The sequence below is a fragment of the Dromiciops gliroides genome, chromosome 2, assembly GCF_019393635.1.
Source record: "Dromiciops gliroides isolate mDroGli1 chromosome 2, mDroGli1.pri, whole genome shotgun sequence".
NCBI lineage: Eukaryota > Metazoa > Chordata > Mammalia > Microbiotheria > Microbiotheriidae > Dromiciops > Dromiciops gliroides.
The window spans coordinates 361,398,557-361,424,189 of NC_057862.1; the positions used below are offsets into that span (position 1 = coordinate 361,398,557).

Here is a 25,633-nt window from a genome sequence, read left to right on the forward strand (position 1 = left end):
TAAGTACAGCGAGGCCCAAAGCGGTCCCGGGGTCACCATGGCCGCTGCCTCCTCCTCCTCCTCCTCCTTCTCTCTCTCTCTCTGCGCGGCCGGCGGGCGGAGGCCGCTCCTCGCTCGCCAGCCAGAGGGGTCTCGGGCTCCCTCGTTCAGCCCGTGATGCGGACATCGCCGCGGCGGCCTCGCCGGCGAGCCCGGGCCTCCTCGGGCAGGATGGCCATGAGCTGCTCCTGCACCAGCATCTCCACGATCTGCTCCTTGGTTCGGACCTCGGGCCGCAGCCACTGGCGGGAGAGTTCGCGGAGCTGGCGGAACGCCTCGCGCGGACCCGCCGCCTCGTGGTAGCGGAACTGCCGGAAGCGCTGGCGGAACGTCTCCGGGCCCGGCCGGGACCCCGGGGGACCGGGGACCGAGGGGAATTGGGCAGGGGCCGGGGGCGAGGCGGCGGGGGCCGCGGGGTCGGGAAGAGAGGCCTCGGGGACCGCAGGGGCAGGGAGCGAGGCCGCGGCCTCTGGGGACTCCCGGCTGGCAGCAGGCTCCTCCAGTTTGTCCGACGAAGCTGCTTCTTTCTCCGGGGGCGCTGGGCTCGACCGGCCCGCACTCCCCGGCTCCGCCGCCATCTCGACGGCTCCCGGCGTCACCCTTTGTCTCGCGACCTGCGGGCTCTCTGCGCCTGCGCTGGAGCCCGAAACCCACCCAACCTAGAAAGAGGAGAGGAAGTGCTCTGCGCCTGCGCTTTGGTCAATTTTTAAGGGGATGGGGTAGAAAAGGGGCCCCGGGAAGTCTGTGACGAGTAAGACTCTCGTCTTAAGAACGCGGCCGAGATGAAGGTTGGGAAGGAGCCCTGAGGGCGCTTTACCTCCTCACGTCAGGATCCAGCAGTCGCGGGGACAGGCTTTAAACACCGGGTCTGCGAAGCGTTAAACGGAAACGTGAAGGAAGCGGAAGTAGCTTCTCTATGGTCGACCGCTCAATTGTACCTCCTCCAGTTTGCACTTCGCCCCCTGGTGGCGGAGGGATGCTCTAGGCGCGGAGCCGGGTGTGAGAAATTCAATCCGGAAAACAGCGCGTGTCTGGGAATAGTCTATATTGGAAGGGTTGTGGGAAGATGGACATACGTGTGCACTGTATGTCGGCACAACCATTTAGGAAAGCAATTTGGAATCATGAAGATAAACTTAATTTTGAGCCAGAAATTCTACTGCTAAACATATACCTCAAAGAGAAAAGAAAAAAATTGTAAAGAAAGGAGAAAAAAAATTTGTAAAGAAAGTCCCTATGTTTACTAGAATATTAATAGCAGCACTCTTTGATAACAAGGAATTGGAAAGAGAGTAGAGACATAGATTGGGGAATGGCTAAACAAGTTGAGGTACATGATTGTAATGGAATGTTATTACTCTCCTGTTAGAAATTAATAATATGATGAATGCAGAGAAATAGGGGAAGATATACACGAAATGATGCAAAGTGAAGTAAACAGAGCTAAGAAAAAAATATACAGGACTATAACAACCGCACAAAAAAATTAAAAGTGAATGTGGCAATATTACCAAAACAAGCATAAATTCAAAGAAGAGTTATAAGTAGATACTTGCATCCCTTTCTAGAAGTAGGAGGCTCATCTCTACAAAGTACTATTTAACATTTTCAAACTTTTTCAGTGTATGGATCAATTGTGCTGATTTTTTTCTTTTTGTCTTTAAAAATATTTGTTATATGAGATGGCTCTCTGGGGAGGAAGGGGGAAATTATGGTGATTTTTAAAATAGCACAAAATTTCATTTTTAAAGACCTGTGTGTAAAGTATTTGTGTTGAAATGAGAAATTTGAATGATTTGAACAAAAAACATTTAGAATTCTATAGGATCTAGAGATGAGAGGGACCAGCATCTTCATTTTATAAATAAAATACACCTAAAGAGGGAAAATGACTTGCCCAAGGCCACAAAAATAGTAACAGAGCCAAAACAGGTTCTCAGTCTTCAAATATGGGGATCTTCTCATTTATTCACTTTGATCCTGACCCTAGCTTCTTGCTACTTAGCCATTCCATCTCCCAGTTTCCCGTTTTTAGTCTTTCCCTTTTGGCTGCCTGCGAACATCCTCAACTCCTGCCTCTCCTTAAAAATTTTTTTCTCGACAAAAGTATCCTCTCCATTCTATAACAATCAACAAGCATTTGTTCTTTGTGACAGGCATTGTGCTAGGCACTGAGAATACAAATTAGAAAGTAAGACAGTCCCTATCCTCAAAAGGGTACAATACATGGTGGTCTGGGAAGGGAGTTTTGGATTAGGCAATTAGTCACAGGAATTGTTGACTGCAAACACAGGGCAGTAGATTGTCACTGTTCTTTTCGGTAGAAAAGGTAGTACTGAGCTAATTATCGTTCCTTAGACAAGAGGTGAAAAGTGTGCGGGTGTAGGTGAGGTATGATAGGGGTATGTGGAAGGACAGGTGATAAGATTCCTCTTCTGGGTGAGCCCTCATGAATAGTGGTGCTGGCTAGAAAATGCCAAGGTAAAAATGGATTCATGCAACCACCAATCCAGGCAGCTCTCATTAACCTGAACAATCTGAATAATGTATGTAAATATATAAAACAAAACATCTAGGATTATAAAGAAAATAAATTATATTGAAATGTAATCATAATAAAAAATTTTTTTAATAGTTCACAGATCCCAAATTAAGAAATAGCACAGGTTTCTTTTCACTCAGAAGAAAATGCAAAACACGACTCTTACTCTAGCACATAAACAGTCAACCCTTCTTGCTTCTCTGGTAAGCCCTAACTGCCCTAGGGGAGATTCATAGTAGTACTACCCTGTGATTTCCCACTTCCTCAACTCCTTAAGAGTATGTGAGGAAGGACCTTAGCACATTGGGTGCTTACAGGAGGATATGGACACAAGTCACTGACTTAGATGGTTATAGTCTCCATTGTTGAAGGGAATATTCACAGTGCTGATTTAAGAGATCCATAGGCACATTGGAGTTTCTGTCTAAGTGGATGGAAGAAGAGTTCACCTTAGAGCCAAGAAACCCTCAGTTCAAGCCCCACCTCTCAGACACATACTGACAGGGGTGTGCTGTAGTCAGCTTGAATTTAGCAAATTAAGGCTTGATTTATGTTTTTGTTGTTGATTATCTAGACTTATGGAAATGGAGAAAATGTCAATAAAGCAGATTAAAATCAAAAGCATATTGCACTTTCAGAAACATTTACCAGCATCCCCTTGCACTGATTATCTGACCCAAGCAAGTCACTTAATTTTGGTGCCCTGATCTAAGCACTATGATCAGTATAGGATCCTTGTTCATGATTCCAGAAGACCAATGACGAAACCTGTGAATCGTGACGAGACATGACATATTTAAGTGCAGTTTAAGACATTTTAAAATACAACCATGAAGGGAAATTGGTTTGAAAAAATTCCCTCGACTCTGTCATCTTAAAGAGTTTTTCTTTCAGGTATCACAATACCTAACAGGGTTAGTGTAAAGAAAGGCTACATAGAGAATTATGAATCTTTGTACTGGAGAATTGGGAAACTTGGGTTGTGCCATCAGGTCTATCATTAACTTGAGTAGAAGCTAGGCAAATCCCTTTTCTCCACTCTGGGCACTTGGTTCTTCATCTGTAAGATGATTGCAAGTTGATTGATGTCTACGGATGAACCAAAACTGAAGTACTCACCGCCAGACTGGCTTAAGCTCTCCTACTCTGGTGATCTGTTGGGAAATAGCTGCTTTTGTGACCTCATCAGATTGCTTCCCTGGTGACCTTTTTGAAGGGTTAATAGGAGGTGTGGAGCCAGGGATAAAAGCTCTGTTCCTCAGGCTTTCTGGGGGTTATTTGTTGTAGATTGAATGGGAATGGGGGAGCAAAGGTTGGGTTCCATCTCTGGTGACAATGAATTATTCCAGATTTTGTGTTCGAGTGCAGAAGAAGACATGGAGGAAAAACCCAAGGTATATATCTTGGGGGACTTGGGAAGAGAAAAGCAGTAACACATAAAAGATACTAGGAGGACAAAGAAAAAAAGGTCCTAGATGGGCTTTAAATTTTAAAAAATGTATATTGATATGTATTGCTTTTATTACCTTAATTTCCTAATCACAGATGTGTATACATCCTAATATTGCTAAAAAATGGTTTTGCATTTTAATTGTATGATAAGCTCTTTTAGTTTTAAAGCATGGATTGTTGCATCGTGCATAAGTATGATGAGTAAGTTTAATTAAAATTTAGTTTCCTTAGTTTTATAATAAAAGATAATACCCTTCATGGTTGAATAATCAATAGTTTACCTTTAAAAGATAAATAAAACTGCCTGGATGCACACTAATGGAATGTGCTGCACTCAGCCTATGTTCCCAATATATCCTTCCCAGAGAATCATCCTTTCTAACAATGGCCTTTTGCCCCTGACCTCCTCCCCACCTGAATGAGACTTAGAATTTTCTAAAGCAGGGTTTTCCAGAATCCAGGCTTCTAGTCATTTAGAAAATTAATCCACTCATTTTTGAAGCTGTCACTCTAGGGCCCAAAGAAGTTGAGAGATGACTAAGTATATGCAAACTAACTAGTCTCCTCAAACCCTTATCTACTGGCTTGTCTGGAAAACAGACCTGGCTAGCTTAGGTAACAGGCTATGCTCAGCTTCACTTCCCATCTATCCAGCTATCCAAGTCATTTTTCCCCTCCACTGTTTGGACTTAAAAAAATTTCCTTTCCCAACCCCAAACCCTTAATTGAGAAAAGAAAAAAAACACACCCGTTACAAGCATGTATAAGTCAAGTAAAAGAAATTTCTGCATTGGCCATATCCAAAAACAAATATAGGTCTCATTCTGCATTCTGAGTCCTTCACCTCTCTATCAGGAGGTAGGTAGCAGATGGGTAGCATTAGACCTTTGGAATTGTGGTTGGTCCTTATTCTGATCAAAGTTCCTAATTTGTTTAAAGTTGTTTATCTTTATCATTTTATTGTCTTTGTATGTATTGTTCTCCCGATTGTTGACTTTACTCCACATAAATTCACATGGGTTTTCCCAGGTTTCTCTGAAACCATCTTCATCATTTCTTACAGTATAATAGTATTCCACATTTATATAACTTGTTCAGCCACTCCCCAATTGATGGGTACCCCCTCAGGTTCCTATTCTTTGCCACTTCAAAAGTTATTATTTTGTACATCTTTGTACATCCTGTTTTACTTAGGACTAAACTCTTCCCTTAACATACCAACTTTTTAATTTCCTTTTTCCTCTTTCCCCCTTTCTCTTCTATTTTCCTGTTGAATGAAATATATTTATTTCTGTACTCAACTCTGTATGTGTGTCTTTTCTTCACCCCTTTGACCAATTCAGATGAGAGTGAGGTTCAAGTATCAGTTAGTTGCTTCTCCCCAATTCCTTCCTCTTTTTTTGTATGGATGTCCAGGTGGGATAGTTTTCATTCCATGTGTCATATTGGGGAAATTGAGTCAGGAGACTCCTACCTTAGCCTTTTCCAAAAGTTGTTTTCCCAGACTTTCCCATGAGAACTCTACCTGCAGTGCACACACATAAAAACCCCATAGGGTTGTTGGCATCGTGGATCCCTTGATGACCCTACCTAGAGTCACTCAGAATAATACCAGTTAAGAGTCCCATAATGTCTTTTTTAAAAAAAAATTTTTTTTGGTGAGGCAATTGGGGTTAAGTGACTTGCCCAGGGTCACACAGCTAGTAAGTGTCAAATGTCTGAGGCCAGATTTGAACTCAGGTCCTCCTGAATCCAGGGCTGGTGCTCTATCCACTGTGCCACCTAGCTGCCCCCCATAATGTCTTAAATAGCAAACTCCAACAATCAGTTCTTCAAGTGAATTCACTTCTCAAGGATCATATATCCTAGGTAGCAAGCATTAACCATACTTGTACTTATGTTAAAATATAAGCTTTTCATCCCCAAGTTGACATTACACAAATGAATTTGCTTTGAGATGCTTAATAACAAACAACAGTTGAAATAAGTATAAACAATCCCAAATTGCATACAGAGAACAGACTAGAAAATGTCTTACATGATAGCACATAGTAAAATAGGTTCAGCCATCAACCACGTAGGCGCAAACAGAGGAGACTGCCCTCAGAATTCCTTAAACAATGAGAAGATCTTTGAGATGACTCAACTGCTCTGCATGTGTTCCTGTACATGTTCTAATTCCAAATTAAATAACAATCATGAGGAAACTCATATTTCCCATTAAGGTGATATAAGACAGTTCATAAATTACCATTGTTCACTAATATATCTTATACAAATGACAAATTCAGGCACGACTTTAACTATTGCTTAATACCAATAAATTCAGATCAAAACAGCAAGATCTTTCTCACAGCTTATTACAGGGATTTAGATACTTTAGTATTAATTTAATAACCAATTAATTCAATATTACAATAACAACTTTCTACTTTGTCTACCCTGTTGAGAGAAATGTACACGTCAAACTTAAGAATGAAACAGAGAATATTCAGGGTCCAAGAAAAGCTTGCCTCTCAATTAATAAAGTGTCACAAATCACAGTAGGTTTAGAAACCATTGTCATCAATATAAAATGGTCATTGCAACAAATTAGCTTACAAATAAGACTGCAGGCCTTTTAAAATCACACAAGTTTTAATTGAAAATGCACACACTATATCCTGAAAATACCTTTCTTTTGAGAAACAGCTTAACATTTCCCTGATGTTAAAAGGAATATTCACCCAACTTTAAAAATGACAAATCTCTCTCTCTTATTCAGTACTCAAAGCCAAAAGGGAATCTTTAAGATTAGATTTTGTCAAGATGAATTGGGGAAAGTTAGCTTTATCTCCCCCCACTCCATCCACATGTGTTTGCAGTGGGGTATATGTGTGTTTTGGGGAGTGAGGGAGACATATATGTACACATTTGGGTCCTGCAGTGAAAAATGCAGATGGCACCTACTCTGAAGTTGCTTCAAATCTAGTAGAGGAAAACACACATATATGTAATTGCAAGAATTATAGAAGCCCTTTAGTGGGAAAGGGTGGCTTTGAGATAACATACACAAAGCACTTTACAAACTTTTATATACCATATATGTCTGTTATTATTGTCTCCTCCTCCTCCTCCTACATTGACTCCATGCACTGTTCCTTCAACCCCTGTAGGAGACACTACATTGAAAAAACATCCTATTCAATGTTACCTAAAAAGAGGAAAGGATAAGGAAATAAACTTTTAAATAGCACCTACTATGTGCCAGGCACTCTTCTAAACACTTTACAAATATCATCTCATTTGATCTTCACAAGAACCCTTTGATGTAGGTGCTGTTATTAATCTCATTTTACAAACAGAGGTTAAGTAATTTGCCCAGGGTCAAATAGTAAGTATCTGAGGCTGAATTCAGGTCTTCCTAACCCCTGGCCCAGGGCTTGATCTACTCACTGTTCCACCAGCTGCCTCTAAACAACAGTAGGACTTCTCCAGAGATATCCTGTTTTACTTTGATATTTTTGCAATTCTGTATTTCTAGCAACCAAGCCAGCTGGCTCTAAGTAGAAAGGCCGAGCTCTTTTTTCTGTCCTCTTTCATCACTCCATCACCAAGGGCAGCTAGATGGCTCAGTGGATAAAGCACCTGCCCTGGATTCAGGAGGACCTGAGTTCAAATCCAGCCTCAGACACTTGACACTTACTAGCTATGTGACCCTGGGCAAGTCACTTAACCCTCATTGCCCTGTAACCCCCCCCCCAAAAAAAAAAACAACCAACAACAACATCACTCCATCACCAACTCTGGCATCCTATAAGAGGCAGTGTGACACTGGAAAAAGAGTGAGCATTGAACCTAACCCAAGTCAGGGGACTTTCTTTCAAATAACAGCTCTATTGTGACCATGACCATGGGCAAATCACTTCTCAGGGCCTCAGTTGCCTCATCTGTGAAATCAGGGAGTTGGACTAGATAACCTGAAAAGCCCTTTTCAGTTCTCAATACCATACAAGAGGACATCCAGATGCTTGAAATAAAATCAGGTTTCTGGACACAGACAAATTACTATGTCAAAGATGTGAAAGAACCCTGGTGTGATCATAGATCCTATTATTGTTACTTTTTGCAAAAGCAGAGGGATATGATTTCTGTTCAAATATCTGTCTGTCTGTCCATCCATCCATCCATCCATCCATCCATCCATCCATCCATCCATCCATCCATCCATCCATCCATCTATCCACCTACCTACCTATCTAATGGACTTACCATGTGAATTCAGAAATAGACTTGGTTTTTTATGGTTCCAGAGGGCAAAACTAGGACTCATTTGGGTAGAAGTTATTCAGTAGATAGAACTTTCTTTTTTTTTCATATTTAGAATTTTCATTTTCCCAAATTACATGTAAAAATAAATTTTGACATCAGTTTTGTTTTTTCTCTTTATTTTATTGTCCAGTTACATGTAAGGGTACTTTTCAACATTCATTTTCATAAGATTTAGAGTTCCAAATTTTTCTCCCTCCCTCCCTTTCCTCTCCCCTCCATAAGATTGCAACCAGGTTATATATGTACAATCCACAAGTGTTCTTTTTATCAGTTCTTTCTATAGGGGTGCATAGTAAGCTTCCTCACTAGTTCCTTGGGATTGTCTTGGATCATTGCATTGCTGAGAGTAGTTAAGTCATTCACAATTGCTCATTGAACAATACTGTCATTATGCACAATGTCCTCCCAGCTCTGCTCACTTCACTATATATCGATGTTCATTAGTCTTTCCAGGTTTTTCGGGGATCATACTGTTTGTCATTTTCTGTAGCACAAGACCATTCCGCTGCAATCATATAGCACAACTTTTTCCATCATTCCTCAATTGATGGACATTCCTTTGATTCTCAATTCTTAGCCTCCATCAAGAGTTGCTGTAAATATTTCTTGTACAATTTCCCCCCCTTTTCTCTTTTTCATGATTACTATTGTAGGGCCAGCTGGGTGGCACAGTGGATGACATCAGTTTTTTAAAACTTCGTATTCCAAATTCTCTTCCTCCCTCCCCACCCCCTACCCACAAGAACTCAAGCAATTCAATATAAGTTATAAATGAGTAGTCATGCAAAACATTTCCACATTAGCTAGGTTGTGAAAGAAAACAGACAAAACCAAAACTTCAGAGTGTGAGAATCAGGGTGCCACCCCCTGCTGAGAAAGACATTGTGAGAACCAGGGTGATGCCCCCCCTGAAAAGAAAGCATGTGACTAGCTTCCAGAAGCTGCCTGGCATCTGGAAGTTATGTCTATTCATAGACTGCCTATAAGTCATGTCAATCAAGGCTACCAGCCAATTAGCTTGGTAGTTGTGTGTGGGGACTGCCCTGCTTCCTGTTTCACAGGGGGCTTCTGGGAGAAGCCACTGAGGATTGCCCTTCTTTTTGTTCTGGGACTTCAGGTTGGTAGCAGAGAGGGAGAGGGAAGGAGATAGGTTTTTCTTGCTTTAGTGTACTCCTTGTGATATCTTTACTCTTTAATAAATGCTTAAAAGCCTAAACTCTTGCTGGGGTTTGGGGGGGACAGGTAAGGACACACATTAGATTTTAAACATCACAGGATAAAGGAACTAACAAAAAAATTATGCTTCAGTCTGTATTCAGACACCATCAGTTCTTTCTCTGTAGATGGATTGCATTTTTCATAAGTCCTTCAGAGTTGTCTTGGATCATTGCAGAAGACTTTTCTCATACTGCTATCCAACAATAGGATGGACTATGTTGAGAAGTAGTGAGATCCTCATTACTTGAAATATCCAAGCAAAGGCCTCCAGGTATTCTGTAGCAGGAATCTGTGCACCGAGCTTGAATACAAACTATATGATCTCTGAAGCCATTTATTTGTTCATTTAAGTGTCTATTCTGTGTAGACTTGTGCTAGGTGCCATAGAAAATAGAATGTTTAAATCAGACTTGGTTCCTGCCCTAATGGTCCCTGTACTTACAAAACTTACTGTCTAGTGGGGGGCCATGACTTACAGAGAGATGACCACATAATAAATAATATGTGATCCCTTTATTAGAGAGGTTCAAATAAAATGCTTTGTGACGTTTAGTGTCTTTACTGAAAGGGGCGCAGGGTTAAATTTTCATGGAGGAGGTGGGATTTGAATTGGTGTGAAAGGATGAGTGGGAAGAAGGGAAGGAGAGGGGAGCATTCCAGGCATAGGAAGGAAATGTTGTGAACAGTGACATAGGGGTGAGAGCCCTCTTTCGGCTCTGGGATTTTATGACTTCTGCTGTTAGTGAAAAGAGGAATCTGATAAACTCATTCTTATTACAGTGTTACTGACTTAACATGTTAGCTCTAACAAGAGGTTGCAAAGAGAAGGCTAAATTTAATCCAAAAGATTGAAATTTATTCCAAATGGTGGAATTTCTGGCACTGAAACAGGGCAAGTTCCATTTAGTTCCCAAAAGGCAGGGAACCACAACTTCATCATGCCCAGTGGAACATCTCAACAAGATCTGGTAGCCATGATGATGGATTTGTTCATTGTCTTTGTATCCCCAGTACCTAACACTTAATAAAAGTATTTATCACAAATGTTTCATAAAAGTTTAATAAACACTTAATAGGGGGCAGCTAGGTGGCACAGTGGATAAAGCACCAGCCCTGGATTCAGGAGGACCCGAGTTCAAATCCGGATTCTGACACTTGACACTTACTAGCTGTGTGACCCTGGGCAAGTCACTTAACCCCAATTGCCTCACCAAAAAAAAAAAAGCAACAACAACAAAACACTTAATAAAAGATCTTAATAAAAATAAAATGTGTTTAATTTGTTTGAAGCAAATTGAATGCTGACATGACTGTTTTCCTTGTATTCCCTGTGGGTCCTTACAGAAACCATTTCATCGCTTCATTAAGGAGATCATCACCATGATTCGAGTGTGCAAGATATTTCGTCGAGGCCTCCATGGATTCCGGGAGTGTCAGATCATGCAGACCACAGACAAGGGGAACCCTATCTTCTCTGCATGGGATGTAAGGGAAGGGCCCCTGGGATTTGTGCAGTTCTTTCTATTCCCCTTTAATGTCACCCTCTATTATAGAAGATAGACCCTCAGTAGAGGCTGCCTCCCAAAAATCCTGCTAATTGAGAATTCCTTTTCCAGTGACACCTTATCTTTAACTAGCATGGTGCAGAGGAAAGAGCTTTGGATTTGGAATCAGAGGACATTGCTTCAAATCCTAGACCTGCCATTTGTTGTTATCTCTGTGACCTTGGGCAAGTCACTTAATTTCTCTGGAAACTTCTCAGTTTCCTCATTTATAAAATGAGGGTGCTGGACTAGATGACATCTAAAGTCCCTTCCAGCTATAAATCTATGGTTCTATGATAATACTAGAAATAACAGTGACCTGGTTGGTTTATAAGCAATTTATGAGCTATCTGATCCATTCCATCTCTAAAATCTATTTTCCAAAAAAGATTTTTTTTTTGAAGAATAGGTGGAAGTTAAACAGAGGTATATTTTCAACTTGATGTAAAAAGAAAAATCTCAGAATTAGAGCTATTCCAACACATCTGTTATGCATGTGGGAAGAAGGTCTCTACAAGACAAAGAAAAACAAGAATGGAATGTTATGATATGATCAGGCTAAAGTCAGTGTCTTTTAGGATGGAGTTAACAGTTGATAAATAGAGGAAGTTTATAGACACATATATGTTTATATTCTGTTGGGTTGGGTTTCATCTTGTATGTTCATTTTAAGAATTCTCTTGAATGCCTGTACCTGTCAGTGGAAGTTTAAATAAAAATTGTATTTAAAAAACCAATTAGAGCCATTGAAAAGTGAAATACATTACCATGGATAATGAGCTTCCAGTCACTGGAAGTTTCAGAGGAAGGCTTGTATGACCACTTTCTGGGAACATTGGGGGATATTCCCACTGAGATCTGTGCTCAATTTGATCATCTCTGGGGTTCCTTCCAGCCCAAGGATTCCACAATTCTGTAAATGGAGCATAGGGGAGGGTGACAGAAAAGAAGTAAACAATGATTCTAACCTTATTTCACAGATGAAGAAATGTAATACCCAGAGAAGTGCCTCACCCCAGTTCACACATGTAGTTAGTAGCAGAGCCTAAATTTGAACTGAAGTTCTCTGGCTCTCAATTCAATGCTCTACTGCACCAGTCTACAGTCACATATAATTTGTTTTTCCCCTGGTTTGGTCCTAAAAACTGAAATAGGATTGGTTGAAATCACAACCTGAGACATTCAAATTACATATCAGGTTAGCCAATATTTCAGTTACAACCCCGCCCCCCCTCCCCCACACAATGGATCCAGGTGTTTTTAGAGTATCGGGTACAATTTTAGATATATTTTGTCTCATACAAATCCTTTATGCCCCCACACAGGGACACTCTGGGAATATCAGCATCTGACTCTCTTTGTTCTACCCCAAAAGGCCTTTAGTTCCCTTGCAAGCACTCAGGCTAACAAGACATCTAATATAGGAATGAAGGACACAGTTTTGTTTTTTTTAATAGACAAAAAAGCTAGAGTTGTACATTGAAACCATTAGGTCAACTCTCGTCCTGTTTCTGGAGGGCATCAAGTAACCTTCACTACTTTCCCTTGGGACCTATACAATACACATGACTCAGAGTACCAAAAAAGGATAATATACAAGTTGTTCCTCAGCACCAAGGGTCTGCCTGCTGTGCAGTTTCTAGTACCAGCAAGGACGAAGTCTAAAGCTTTGTTTCTCCTTTTTGTTGGCTCTGTGCCTCATTCTCCTTGGTGTATATGGTTCCCTTCTGTCTTCTTCCTCTAATATTAGCAAGGGCAAAGTCTGTGGATTTATGCTTCCTTTTCATGGCCCATAGTTGGCATGGTGGGATGTGAAAAGAGTTTAAAAGAATTTTCTCACTGTAGGTCAAAATAGACTAAATTCGAAAAGTGAGAATCTGAACTAAAAATGAGCAATTCAAAAGACTGACTTAGTGCCTCAGGGCTTTTCTGATTGACTGGTTGATTGGAATGGCTATTTAGGCATGGGTCTAGATATCAAAAAAATTAAGAGAGCACCTGGGAGTAGACTCCTCTACCAAGGAGAAGACCACAAAGAGCTGCAGATGGCATTGCATGGAGAACCAATTTGGAGCAATTTGTTCAGAAAGAAGGTGATAGTGTTGCAGAGAGAATTTGTTTAGCAGAAGATTCTAACAGTTTGTAGTAGAGTTCCAACTCACATCATCAGACCAGCAGGGACATTGGTACTTCCAAGTGGAAAGCAGCAGCATCAGAAACAAAATGGTTTTACAGAAGAGAGGCTGACTTAGTAGCACAAGTTGCCCTGGCAATGAATGGTCACTGACCATGTGTTTTTCCTATGTGTGCTCTCTCTTGCATAAGTGTGATATCCTGTGTGTATGCAAGGAGTGGGGAAGGGAATGTTCATTGTTGTTGCTGTTATTTCCATATTTTTGCTATGCTATTAAATGTTTCTTTGACCCTAGTATGTTCTGGTTGGTCTGGTAAAAGAAACATTTGGGGGCTTGTAAAGTGTTAAGGGCTAAAATTCTAGCTAAACTGTCTAAAATATCTAATGAGTGGTCGCCAATAAATTATAAGCTTTAGCAAGAGTTAGACTTTTAAGCATTTATTAAGGAGAATAAGAATTTGGTAAAGAGAGAGAGAAAGGCCTAGATTCTTATCTATTAAAGGGAGAGCACATTTCTAGCTCCCTTCTCCACCAGAGTCCAGAGGAAAGAGAGAGCCCGAGACTGAGCGCCAGTCTCTTCCTTCCTCCTCCCACTAGCCTGCGTCACTTCCTGACACCAAAGAAAAGACTCCTGGTCTTGCCCTCAAAGACCTTCGCTTCATGGGCAGAACTCTTCTACAGTAAGTCTCCAGCAGGTGGCGTCATTCCAATCGTTACAGTCCCCCCTGTTGTCCCTCAAGAAACAAAATGTTTCCTTGACGGAACAGTAAAAAGAATATAATAACTATTGCTAACTAATAATATGTAAACAACAATATAGAAAAGGAAGAGAGGAAAGTTTTGTCCAGAGGGGCGATTTTTTTTTTGTCCTCATGAACCGACGCTTTGACATTAGTCTTGCAAAGGGAGGGCCTCTGCAGAGAATACATGTTACAGATGGTGTATATTATAACAGAAAGAGAAAAAAAACAACAAATCAAAACTGTTCATTTAAAGTCTCTTAAAGTCTTTTCTCAGATGTCCTCTAGGTGTAGTCGTGGAATGGAAGTCTTTTCAGGGGTTGATGTGTGGATACTGGTAATCAGCCAGGAAAATTTCCTACAAAATTGAGCTTAACACAACTTTAAAATAGCTTTGTCAATAATCAAATCAAACAATGAAAGTTCTCAAAAACATGTCTAAGGGAATTCAGAATCTTAGTTGTTACACATGAAACATATAATAAAACAAAAATTGAAACATTCTTTAAAATTATAATATTACTATAGTCCCCCTTATGGAGGGTAATTGAGAAGATAATTGCTGCAATATTAATTATTTAAAATAATTTTTTTCTTTGTTTCATCACTTTTTGCATCATCTGCCTAATTATCCTCATGCCATTATGAGAAATTTTAAAATCTAATATAATTGGTAACAGGTGTCAAGGCCAAATTCAACATTGTATTTATCATGACACCTGAGATAATTATGGGGGTTACCATAAAAGAACAGAGAAATGATGGGATATGAGCATTCCCACACTTGAGCAACATGTACTGTCCATACAGTATGCCAGGCTTAAAATAGGTGGATGGAATACTTGTCCATGCCACCGAACATATTGGAGGAAACTTAGTCAGACTTAATCAGATGCATGGGATTGAGATGTCCATGGCATCAGGCATATAGGAGGGAGCATAGAAGCTAGGTGTAGAAGTGAGATGGGTGGGATGAATACTTCCAGCCATCTGTACAATATTGTGGGGAAAAAGAGAATAAAATATTAAACCAAGAGAATCCAACCTCAACATTAGTCAAAAGCCGTTCCCTCGGCCATACCTTGACTTCATGCATGTCTCCCCTCATGTGACAGTTCAGTGTCTGCTCTTGCATGTATTCCTCTTGTGATTGGATGGCATCTTGGCCAACTGGCATCCAACCAGAAGATCAGAAGAAGACTGAGGTTTAGCTTTCCTCTTCGTGGTCAGCCATCTGTTAAGGGCTAAAATTCTAGCTAAACTGTCTAAAATATCTAATGAGTGGTCGCCAATAAATTATAAGCTTTAGCAAGAGTTAGACTTTTAAGCATAAGGAGAATAAGAATTTGGTAAAGAGAGAGAGAAAGGCCTAGATTCCTATCTATTAAAGGGAGAGCACATTTCTAGCTCCCTTCTCCACCAGAGTCCAGAGGAAAGAGAGAGCCCGAGACTGAGCACCAGTCTCTTCCTTCCTCCTCCCACTAGCCCGCGTCACTTCCTGACACCAAAGAAAAGACTCCTGGTCTTGTCCTCAAAGACCTTTGCTTCATGGGCAGAACTCTTCTACAGTAAGTCTCCAGCAGGTGGCGTCATTCCAATCGTTACAAAAGTATGGTCAAATAGTGGATATTGACTCAAAGTGTGACTGGAAACTAGAATGTAGCTTTCAGGGGCCCATGATTAAAAGCCTAAACTCTTGCTGGGGTTTGGGGGGACAGGTACTGGTCTGGGCTACATTGGTGGTTTATTTGGTTTTTCTTTTTTATTTATCATTGTAAGGATACTTTTTTCTGTTTTAATATTCCTTTTTTTTTTGCATGGTCTGCACATTTAATCACTTAAAAACCTCTAATATCATCTTGAGTCCATTAAATAGAACCCACCACACTGGGCCTGTTTAAATTACAAGAAAAAACACTGTGCACAAAACCCAGTATCATACAAAACCATCCCGGGCCGGCCATGGGAGGACAGTGGAGAAGGAGGATGGAAACACCAGGCATGTTCCTGGCTGGGAGAGATGACTTCCTCTCACCCTGGTGGCTGGTTAACTCCTAAGGGATTGGGAAGAAAGCAAGGACTCCCAGGCGGGAAATGATTCTGATTGTCCTAATTGGGAGAGGAAAGGGAGGTGCAAAAGGCACATCAGAAGAGGGAGATGGGGATGTATGGGTGGGGGGAGGAAACTCAATAGGTCAGTGCTTTTCCCCATTAAGCATAGTGTGGGGAGGGGTTTGGTGAACCTTATGCCACTGCCTACCTACCCCTCACTTTTCAGTCCTGTTAACATTCATTTTTTAAAATTTTGAGTTAAAAATTCTCTCCTCCCCTCCTGTTCCTCCTCCACCCTTCAAGAAGACAAGCAATATAACAATTATACATGTGAAGTCATACAAAAAATATTTCCATATTAGCCATGTTGGGGGGAAAACAAAAAAAAGCGCAAAAACTAAAATAAAGTGAAAAAAGTACACTTCAATCTGCATTCAGAGTTCATTAATTCTTTCTCTGGAGATAGATAACATTTTTCATCATGGGTCCTTTTAAATTGTCTTAGATTGTTGTCTTAATCAGAGTAGTTGAGTTTTTCAGAGTTGATCATCCTGATATTATCGCTGTTACTGTGAACAATATTCTCCTAGTTCTGCTCCTTCATTTTGCATCTATTCATATGTCTTCTCAGGTTTTCCTGAAACTATCACAATTATATACCACATCTTGTTCAGTCATTCCCCAATTGTTGGGTATCCCTTTTGTTTCTAATTCTTTGCCACCACAAAAAGAGCTGCTATGAATATTTTTGTTTTAATAGGTCCTTTCTTCTTTTCTTTGATCTCTTTGGGCTATGGATCAAGTAGTGATACTGTTTCATCAAAGTGTAAAGTTGTTATCTAGCTATACTGTCTAAAAAATTCTAATGAGTGGTCACCAATAAATTAGATGCTTTAGCAAGAGTTTAGACTTTTAAGTATTTATTAAAGAGCATTAGGATCTAATGATCAGAGAGAAAGGTAAATATCTAACTATTTCTAAGAGACCCCATCATCTGACCTGCCATAACGGGGTCAGGAATAAAAAGGACCCAACGCTTCCTCCTTCCTCCCAGAAGTCTCTCCTTAAAACCGAAACCAAAACAGCCCATCCTCCCCTCTCCCCCTACACACACAGCTCCAAGCTAATTGGCTGGTACCTTTGATAGACAGCACCCACGAGCAAATGTCACTTCCTGAGGCCAAGGAACTGACCTTCCAAGCCACATGGCTTGCCCTCAGATGCCTTCTCATGGCGGACCTTTCCTAAAGTAACTCTCCAGCAGGTGGCATCACTCCAATTGTCACAAAAGGATGTACACAGTTTTAACGTCTTTTGGGCATAGTTCCAAATTGTTCTCCAGAATGGTTTGAACAGTTCACAACTCCATCAACACTGCATATTAGTGTCCCTATTTTTCTATCTCCTCTCCAGCATTTATTTTCCTCCCACCTCCTTTTCTAGGCTGTGATTGGACAGCCTGGTTTTCCAATGTGACTTTTATAAAAGCAGACCAATTGTTTTGATCTAATTGTTATACCATTGTGTTCAAAGTGCATTGAAGTGGTTTTTGAAAAATATGTATTTTAAAACTACTGCTGCACATTATGACTGGTGTCCTTTCATAGGAATTAGCCAGCATCAAGGGCTATTCTGACTGTCCTGATATTTTTTTTTAAAAGCCTTTACACTGTGGGTAGGACCCATTAGAAGATGAATGAAAAACTATTAAGGAGGGGCGGCTAGGTGGTGCAGTGGATAAAGCACTGGCCCTGGATTCAGGAGTACCTGAGTTCAAATCCGGCCTCAGACACTTGACACTTACTAGCTGTGTGACCCTGGGCAAGTCACTTAACCCCCATTGCCCCGCAAAAAAAAACAACACAAAAAAAACAAAAGAAACCCAACTATTAAGGGCTTACTATATGCAAATACTATGCTAAGCACCGGGTATACAAAAGCAAGACAGATCCTGCTTGAGAACATGGAACTTCACATTCTAATTGGGGAAGATAAAACATAAAAAAAGAGGAAGCTGTAAGTCAGATAGAAAGATCCCATGATCTTTAGTGTGTTTGGCAAACTAGATGATAGTGTTATCTTTAATACACTTTCTGATATAATCCTATCCATTTCTTTTTTGTTTGTTTGTTTTTGTGGGGCAATGAGGGTTAAGGGACTTGTCCAAGGTCACACAGCTAGTAAGTGTCAAGTCACTGAGACCAGATTTGAACTCAGGTACTCCTGACTCCAGGGCCAGTGCTCTATCCATTGTGCCACCTAGCTGCCCCCTATCCATTCCTGATATTGAACCATTTGACAGTGGCAAAGACTTTGGTTGTGAGAACTTTCTTTTCCATGGATGTGGCTGCTGAGGAAGTGGGGCCCATAGCACCCACAGAAGCATTTGGTAGGTCACATTTTAAAAAGATTGATTCCTGGGTTGATGGCTCTGAGAATGACAGATCTACAGATGCTGCTGGATTAACAAGTGATAGTATTATGAATGCTGATGATAGAAACCAACTCTAGCCTGTTCAAAATACTGTTAGATATTTCAGGGAGCAGGGTGGGGCTCAACACCAGAACACCTTGATAATCCATGCCTCCTATGCTGAAGCTTATAGGAGAGGCCATGATGGCAGCAAGTATCAAAGAAATGCCAAAGCCTAACTCAAACTTGGGTCTGGTGAAGTTTGCCTTTAGTCTAAGACTCTCCAGTATCCGAGGAGAGGAAGGAACATTGAGGGCAATAACTTAACACCAGGACTATGATTCTTTACTGAATGGATTGGTTGTGGGTTAGATCCAGAAGACAATGCGGAAATTCCACCACAGTAATGCTTGACCTTTTTTAAAGCAGTCAGAGGAAAGATACCACTACCATCTCTGAGATGGAAGGTCCAAGGAACCATCACCAAAAGACATGTTGATCAATAGTATCAACATGATTTCTTTTAGTCTGTCTGCCTTAACAATGGTGGTTTGAGAGAAGATTGGAGAGGTCCAGATGGGCATAGGTAATTAGGCTTTGAACAAGAGCATTATGGTCCATCAGTGCACCATACTACAAGTTCAAGATGCTCTGTATTGACATCAAGGTAGCAAATGATTTCTAGTGCTGCACTTGCACAGTGGGAACTATCACATCTCCATACCAGGGGAAAATAAGGAAAAGTCAGTTGAATTTGACTAGTTTGGGCTGTGTCCTCCAAAGGATATTTAGGGTTCTTGATACTTTCCAATAGTTTATGAGTAAGGGGTGGATTGGGTGGATTCTTTTTTTTTTCTTTCGAGTTCAGGAACAAACATTTATTTTATTCTTTCCAGTTACATGTAAAGGTAGTTTTCAACATTCATTTTCATAAGATTTAGAGTTCCAAATTTTTCTCCCTCCCTCCCTCCCTTTCCCCCCCCCCACAAGATTGCAACCAGATTATATATGTATAGTCCACAAATGTTCTTTTTATCATTTCTATGGGGGTGGATAGTAAGCTTCCTCATTAGTTCCTTGGGATTGTCTTGGATCATTGCATTACTGAGAGTAGTTAAGTCATTCACAATTGCTCATTGAACAATATTGCTGTCACTATGAACAATGTCTTTCCAGCTCTGCTCACTTCGCTATATATTGATGTTCATTAGTCTTTCTGGTTTTTCCTGGGATCATCTTATTTGTCATTTCCTATAGCACAAGACCATTCCACCACAATCATATAGCACAGCTTCTTCCATCATTCCTCAATTGATGGACATTCCCTTGATTCTCAATTCTTAGCCTCCACAAAGAGTTGCTATAAATATTTTTGTACAATTTTCCCCCCTTTTCTCTTTTTCATGATTACTATTGTTAACTGTTTCCCTTCCATCCTATTCCCTTCCCCATGATATTTATTCTATTATCCATCTTCTTTCATCCTATCACTCTTCAAAAGGGATTTGCTTCTGTCTGTCCCCTCCCCCACTCTGCCCTTCCTTCTTTTGCCCCTCTCTCTTTATCCCCTTCCCCTCCTATTTTCCTGCAGGGTTAGAGAGATTACTCCACCCAATTGAGTGTATACATTATTCCCTCCTTGAGCCAGTTCTAATGAGATTGAGGTCTTTGAGCCAATTCTGATGAGTGTTAGGCTCATTTATGCCCAGATTAAATAGATTACTTCACCCAGTTGTATGTGTGTGTGTTAGTCCCTCCTTGAGCCAACTCTGATGAGTTTAAGGTCTTTGAGCCTTTTCTGATGAGTGTAAAATTAATTTACTGCCCTGCTCCTCCCCCATCTCTTCCCCCACTCCATAAGCCTTTTCCTGTTTCTTTCATGTAGGATTTCACCTCTGTCCTTCTCCCTCCCCCAGTGCATTCCCCTCACCCATCAATTTAACTCTAAGGATGTCATCATGGGTTAGCTAGGTGACACAGTGGATAAAGTATCACCCCTGGACCCAGGGGGATCCTAGCCAAAACCCGGCCTCAGATACAAGACAATCACCCACTGTACGACCCCAAAGAATAACCCCAAAGGTTATTCTTGGTTGTAATTCCAATTCCTTTGCCCTCTGGAATATCATATTCCATGCCCTCCAATCCGTTAATGTAGAAGCTGCTAGATCCTGTGCTATCCTTACTGTGGCTCCACAGTATTTGAATTGCTTCTTTCTGGCTACTTGCAATATTTTCTCCTTGACCTGGGAGCTCTGGAATTTGGCTATCATATTCCTAGGAGTTTTCCTTTTAGGATCTCTTTCAGGAGGTGATCGGTGGATTCTTTCAATTTCTATTTTACCTTCTGCTTCTAGAATATCAGGGCAATTTTCCCTGACAATTTTTTGGAAGATGATGTCTAAGCTCTTTCCTTGATCATGGTTTTCAGGTAGTCCAAGAATTTTCAAATTATCTCTCCTGGATCTATTTTCTAGGTCAGCAACTTTTCCAAGAAGATATTTCACATTGCCTTCTATTTTTTATTTGTTTGGATTTGATTTATTGTGTCTTGGTTTCTCATAAAGTCACTAGCTTCCATTTGTTCAATCCTAATTCTTAGGCAATTATTTTTGTCAGAGAGCTTTTCCATTTGGCTTTTCAAGCTGTTGACTTTTTTCTCATGTCTTTCCTGCATCATCCTCATTTCTCTTTCTATTTTTTCCTCTACCTCTCTGACTTTATCTTCATAGTCCTTTTTGGGTGCTTCTATGGCCTGAGACCAATTCATATTTTTCTTGGAAGCTTTAGATGTAGGGACCCTGATGCTACTATCCTCTTCTGAGGGTGCACCTTGATCTTCCTTGTCACTAAAGAAGCTTTCTGTGGTTCACAATTTTCTCTGCCTGCTCATCCTGCCATTTTTCACTTGACTTTTTTTTGGTTTTTGTTTTTTTGGTGAGGCAATTGGGGTTAAGTGACTTGCCCAGGGTCACACAGCTAGTAAGTGTCAAGTGTCTGGGGCTGTGTCTTCCTGAATTCAGGGCCAGTGCTCTATCCACTGTGCCACCTATCTGCCCCATTTCACTTGACTTTTAACTCTTTCTTAGTGTGGGGTCTTTCTTCCAGGATATACTATCCCAAGCTTCAGGGGGTTCCAGGTGTTAGGATTTAACAAGGGGCAGTTTCTTCACTTGCCTGGCCCTTTCTCTGGTCCATAGATAACTTCAGGCCAACTTGCCAATAAACCAGGCAGCAAAACTTTATGTGCCATGGTTGCTAGCTCAGTTGAGCCTGCATCCCTCCCCCACCTGTGCTGCCATGGATCAAGGTTTCTTCCTGGTTCCCCGCTGGGGTAGGATATCCAAATTCCCCCTTAGCTCCTGCATACAACCCTGTAGACTCCCCTTCAGTCGTTCACCCCTTTCACCAGACCGTGAGTTTAGTTCCAGAAGATGCTGGCACTGCAGCTGATTTGGAGGCTTGGGGGTAAGTTTCTCCAGTGCAGCCTGCCTGGGGCTGTATCTGCATTGGCACAATCATGGGGCTGGATTCCACTTCCAGCCTGGCTCCCCCTTCTGCTGAACTTCCAAGGTGTCTTTGGCTGGAAAATAATCTCAGTCTTCTTTTTATGGGTTCTGCTGCTCCAGGAGTTGTTTTCTGTGTTTTGGAGAATAAGGTCTTTAATTGGAACAGAGGAACTATAGCTCACAAAGCAAGAAACTAGAAATACCCCAAATGAACAGTTTTCAAAAAAGAAAATACAAGTTAACAACACACAGAAGAATGCTTCAAAGCACTAATAAGGACAATGCAAATTAAAACAAATTTGATTTTCATCTCATACTCATAATATTGACAAATAAAAGAAAGAAGAAAAATGCTGAAGGGGACAGAAAAAGCATTATATAAATATTATTACTATTATCCATTGTATTTGGGAACATTAGAACCCGTTCCATACTAGGTACAGAATTTTATTTTTCTCTGGAGCCTCAAATCATTGTAGAAGCTTTTCATAGATAAAGATCAACAGCTTCAGACATTGATGATTGCCTTCTCATAGAGACAGATAGACAGCATTTTGGATTCATAGATTTAGAGTTGGAAGGGACATAGAAGCAATGGTGTGCAGGTAAATTTTTAACAACTGACTTTAGAGAGGGGAGGGTACACTTTTCATTGCTTTTTTTTTGGTGGGGGGAGGAACAATGAGGGTTAAGTGACTTGCCCAGGGTCACAAAACAAGTAAGTGTCAAGTGTCTGAGGTCAGATTGGAACTCAGATCCTCCTGAATCCAGGGCCAGTGCTTTATCCACTGCTCCACCTAGCTGCCCCAGGAGTATACTTTTAAGTTGTTGTTGTTGTTGTTGTTGTTTTAGTGAGGCAATTGGGGTTAAGTGACTTGCCCAGGGTCACACAGCTAATAAGTGTTAAGTGTCTGAGGTCAGATTGGAACTCAGATCCTCCTGAATCCAGGGCCAGTGCTTTATCCACTGCTCCACCTAGCTGCCCCAGGAGTACACTTTTAAGTTGTTGTTGTTGTTTTTTTTTTAGTGAGGCAATTGGGGTTAAGTGACTTGCCCAGGGTCACACAGCTAATAAGTGTTAAGTGTCTGAGGCCGGATTTGAACTCAGGTACTCCTGACTCCAGGGCCGGTGCTCTATCCACTGTGCCACCTAGCTGCCCCTCACTTTTAAGTTTAATCTACATTTTTAACATTTTCTCTACTTCTGTCTGTCTTAGTCTTAGCACACCCTTGCAGAGGTGCAGAGGACGTTGAGTCCAATCCCCTCATTTTATAGATTAAGAAACTGAGGTACAGAAGTGTTAAATGATTTGTCCGGAGACACACAGCTAGTAAATGTTTTAAGTGGAGCTTGAATCTAGGACTTCCTGACTCTAATAGATGCAGTATTCTATGCTGCCTTCTCAGTTATGCTCCAATATGACGTTTCATGTCAGAGTTTCAATGTCTACCATTCCTGAAACAGGAACATGCCTTTAGCTAAAGTCTGCATCCCATTTACACACACATACACAATATATGTGTATATGTGTGTGTGTGTGTGTGTGTAGCTGTAACTATTCTTTAATGATATTTTTAAAAAAACCTCACAGCTACTTCCCAGTGAGCCTCCTCTCTGTCTTTCTCTGTCTCTCTGTTTCTGTCTGTTTGTCTCTGTCTCACCCCTTGAACATAATCTTGTCACAAAGTACAATTAAATAAAACAAATCAGGATGGTTGGCCATCCTGACAATGTATGCTTCCTTGTGCCCCTATATTCCCCCAACTCCCTGATGAGAGGCATGCTTCATTGTTAGTTCTCTGATGTCATGCTTGTCTTTCTTTGTGTGTGTGTGTGTGTGTGTGTGTGGTCTTTTTTATTATTTTTTCCCATATAAATATTTTGTTATTTTCCAGTTACATTTAGAGATAATTTTCAACATTTGTTTTTATAAGATTTCTAGTTTCAAAATTTCCTCCATCTCTCCCCATGCTTGTCTTTCAATGTTCTTCATATTATTGTGTCCTCCTAGAGAGTAAAGTGTAAAAGTACTGGAAAGCTAGAAAGGGGCCAAGTTATAAAGAATTTTAAATGCCAAACAAAGGAACTTATATTTGATCTTGGAAGCAATAAGGAGGGGAGGAACTGGAGCTCATTGAGCAGGGGAGAAACATGGTCAGACCCATGCTTTAGAAATATCACTTTGTTTTGTTTTGTTTTTTTTATTTTTTGGTGAGGCAATTGGGGTTAAGTGACTTACCCAAGGTCACACAGCTAGTAAGTGTCAAGTGTCTGAGGTCAGATTAGAAATATCACTCTGGCATCAGAGCAAAGAGGAAAAACCTCAAAACAGAAAACCAACAGTGCCAAGAACAAAAGGAATAGTTTGGTCCAATCAGCATTCATATTCCACAATTCCTTTTTTTTCCTGGATTTGGAGAGCCTTTTCCATCACGAGTCCTTTGGAACTTTCTTGTACCATTGGATTGGTGAGAAGAATCTAGTCTATCACAGTTGATCAACACATAATGTTGTTGATACTGTATATAATATTCTTCTGGTTCTGCTCATCTCACTCATCATCAGTTCATGCAAGTCCTTCCAGGTTTCTCTGAACTCCATCTGCTCATCGTTTCTTACAGCACAATAGAATTCCATTACATTCATATACCACAACTTGTTCAGCCATTCCCCAATTGATGGACATAACCTCAATTTCCAATTCCTTGCCACCACAAAAAGAGCAGCTATAAAGATTTTTGTACATGTGGGTCTTTTCCCCTTTTTTTATCTCTTTGGGAAAAGGACCCAAGAGTGGTATTGCTGGGTCAAAGGGTATGCAACTCTACAGTAAATGTGAGGGAACTAAGTCCTTAAAGCCCACTTTACCTTTCTCATCCCAGCAATCTCCTAAACTTGGCAGAGGATCCAATGCACATTGAACCTCTGAGAAAACCTTTCTACTTGCATTTCTTCCTATGATATAGTAGATGGAGCACTGGACTTGTAGTCAGAAAGATCAAATCCTTTCTCAGAAACTTAGCTATGTAGCTCTTTTTGTGGTGGCTAAGAATTGGAAATCAAAGGAATGCCCATTAATTGGGGAATGATTAAGCAAGCTGTGGTATATGATAGTGATGGAATATTATTATGCTATAAGAAATGACAAGCAGGATGATTTCAGAAAGGCCTGGAAGACTTGTATGAACTGATGTATGTGAAATGAGCAGAACCAAGAGAACATTGTGCACAGAGACAGCAATATTGTTTGATGAAGAATTGTGAGTGACTTAACTATTCTCAGCAATACAACGATCCAAGACAATCCCAAAGGACTATTGATGAAACATATTATCCACCTTTAAAGAACTGATATTGATTGAACACAGACTGAAGCATATTATTTTTTACTTTCTTTTATTTTTTTCTTTTATTCAAGTTTTCTTGTACAAAATGACTAATATGGCAATGTTTTACATAATTGTACATGTATAACCTATATCTGATTGCTTACTGCCTCAGGGAGGGGGGGAGAAGTAAGGAAAGGAGGGATAAAATTTGGAATTCAAAACAATAAATAAAAATGTGTATTATTATTTTCTTTTAGTGAGGCAATTGGGGTTAAGTGACTTGCCCAGGGTCACACAGCTAGTAAGTGTTAAGTGTCTGAGGCCAGATTTGAACTCAGGTACTCCTGAC

General features: G+C 40.6%; 2 protein-coding genes across 2 annotated transcripts in view; one reads left to right on the forward strand and one right to left on the reverse strand.

Moving 5' to 3' along the window:
- SCAND1 (SCAN domain containing 1) lies at positions 1-939 on the reverse strand. Its single transcript, XM_043981497.1, has 2 exons — positions 857-939; positions 1-698 (listed from the first exon to the last, which is right to left on the reverse strand). The coding sequence occupies exon 2, from the start codon at positions 615-617 to the stop codon at positions 147-149; it is 471 nt and encodes a 156-aa protein (XP_043837432.1). The 5' UTR covers positions 618-698; positions 857-939; the 3' UTR covers positions 1-146.
- A 2,676-nt stretch (positions 940-3,615) lies between these two features.
- CNBD2 (cyclic nucleotide binding domain containing 2) overlaps positions 3,616-25,633 on the forward strand; it is an 85,223-nt gene continuing 63,205 nt past the window's right edge. Inside the window, 3 exon segments of the mRNA XM_043980776.1 lie at positions 3,616-3,984; positions 3,986-4,016; positions 10,899-11,047. Of these exon segments, the coding sequence (XP_043836711.1) occupies positions 3,874-3,984; positions 3,986-4,016; positions 10,899-11,047 (291 nt within the window). The 5' untranslated portion in view covers positions 3,616-3,873.

Coding starts and splice junctions, on each gene's coding strand:
- SCAND1 (XM_043981497.1), bottom strand. CDS start 617: ATGGCGGCGGAGCCGGGGAGTGCGGGCCGGTCGAGCCCAGCGCCCCCG.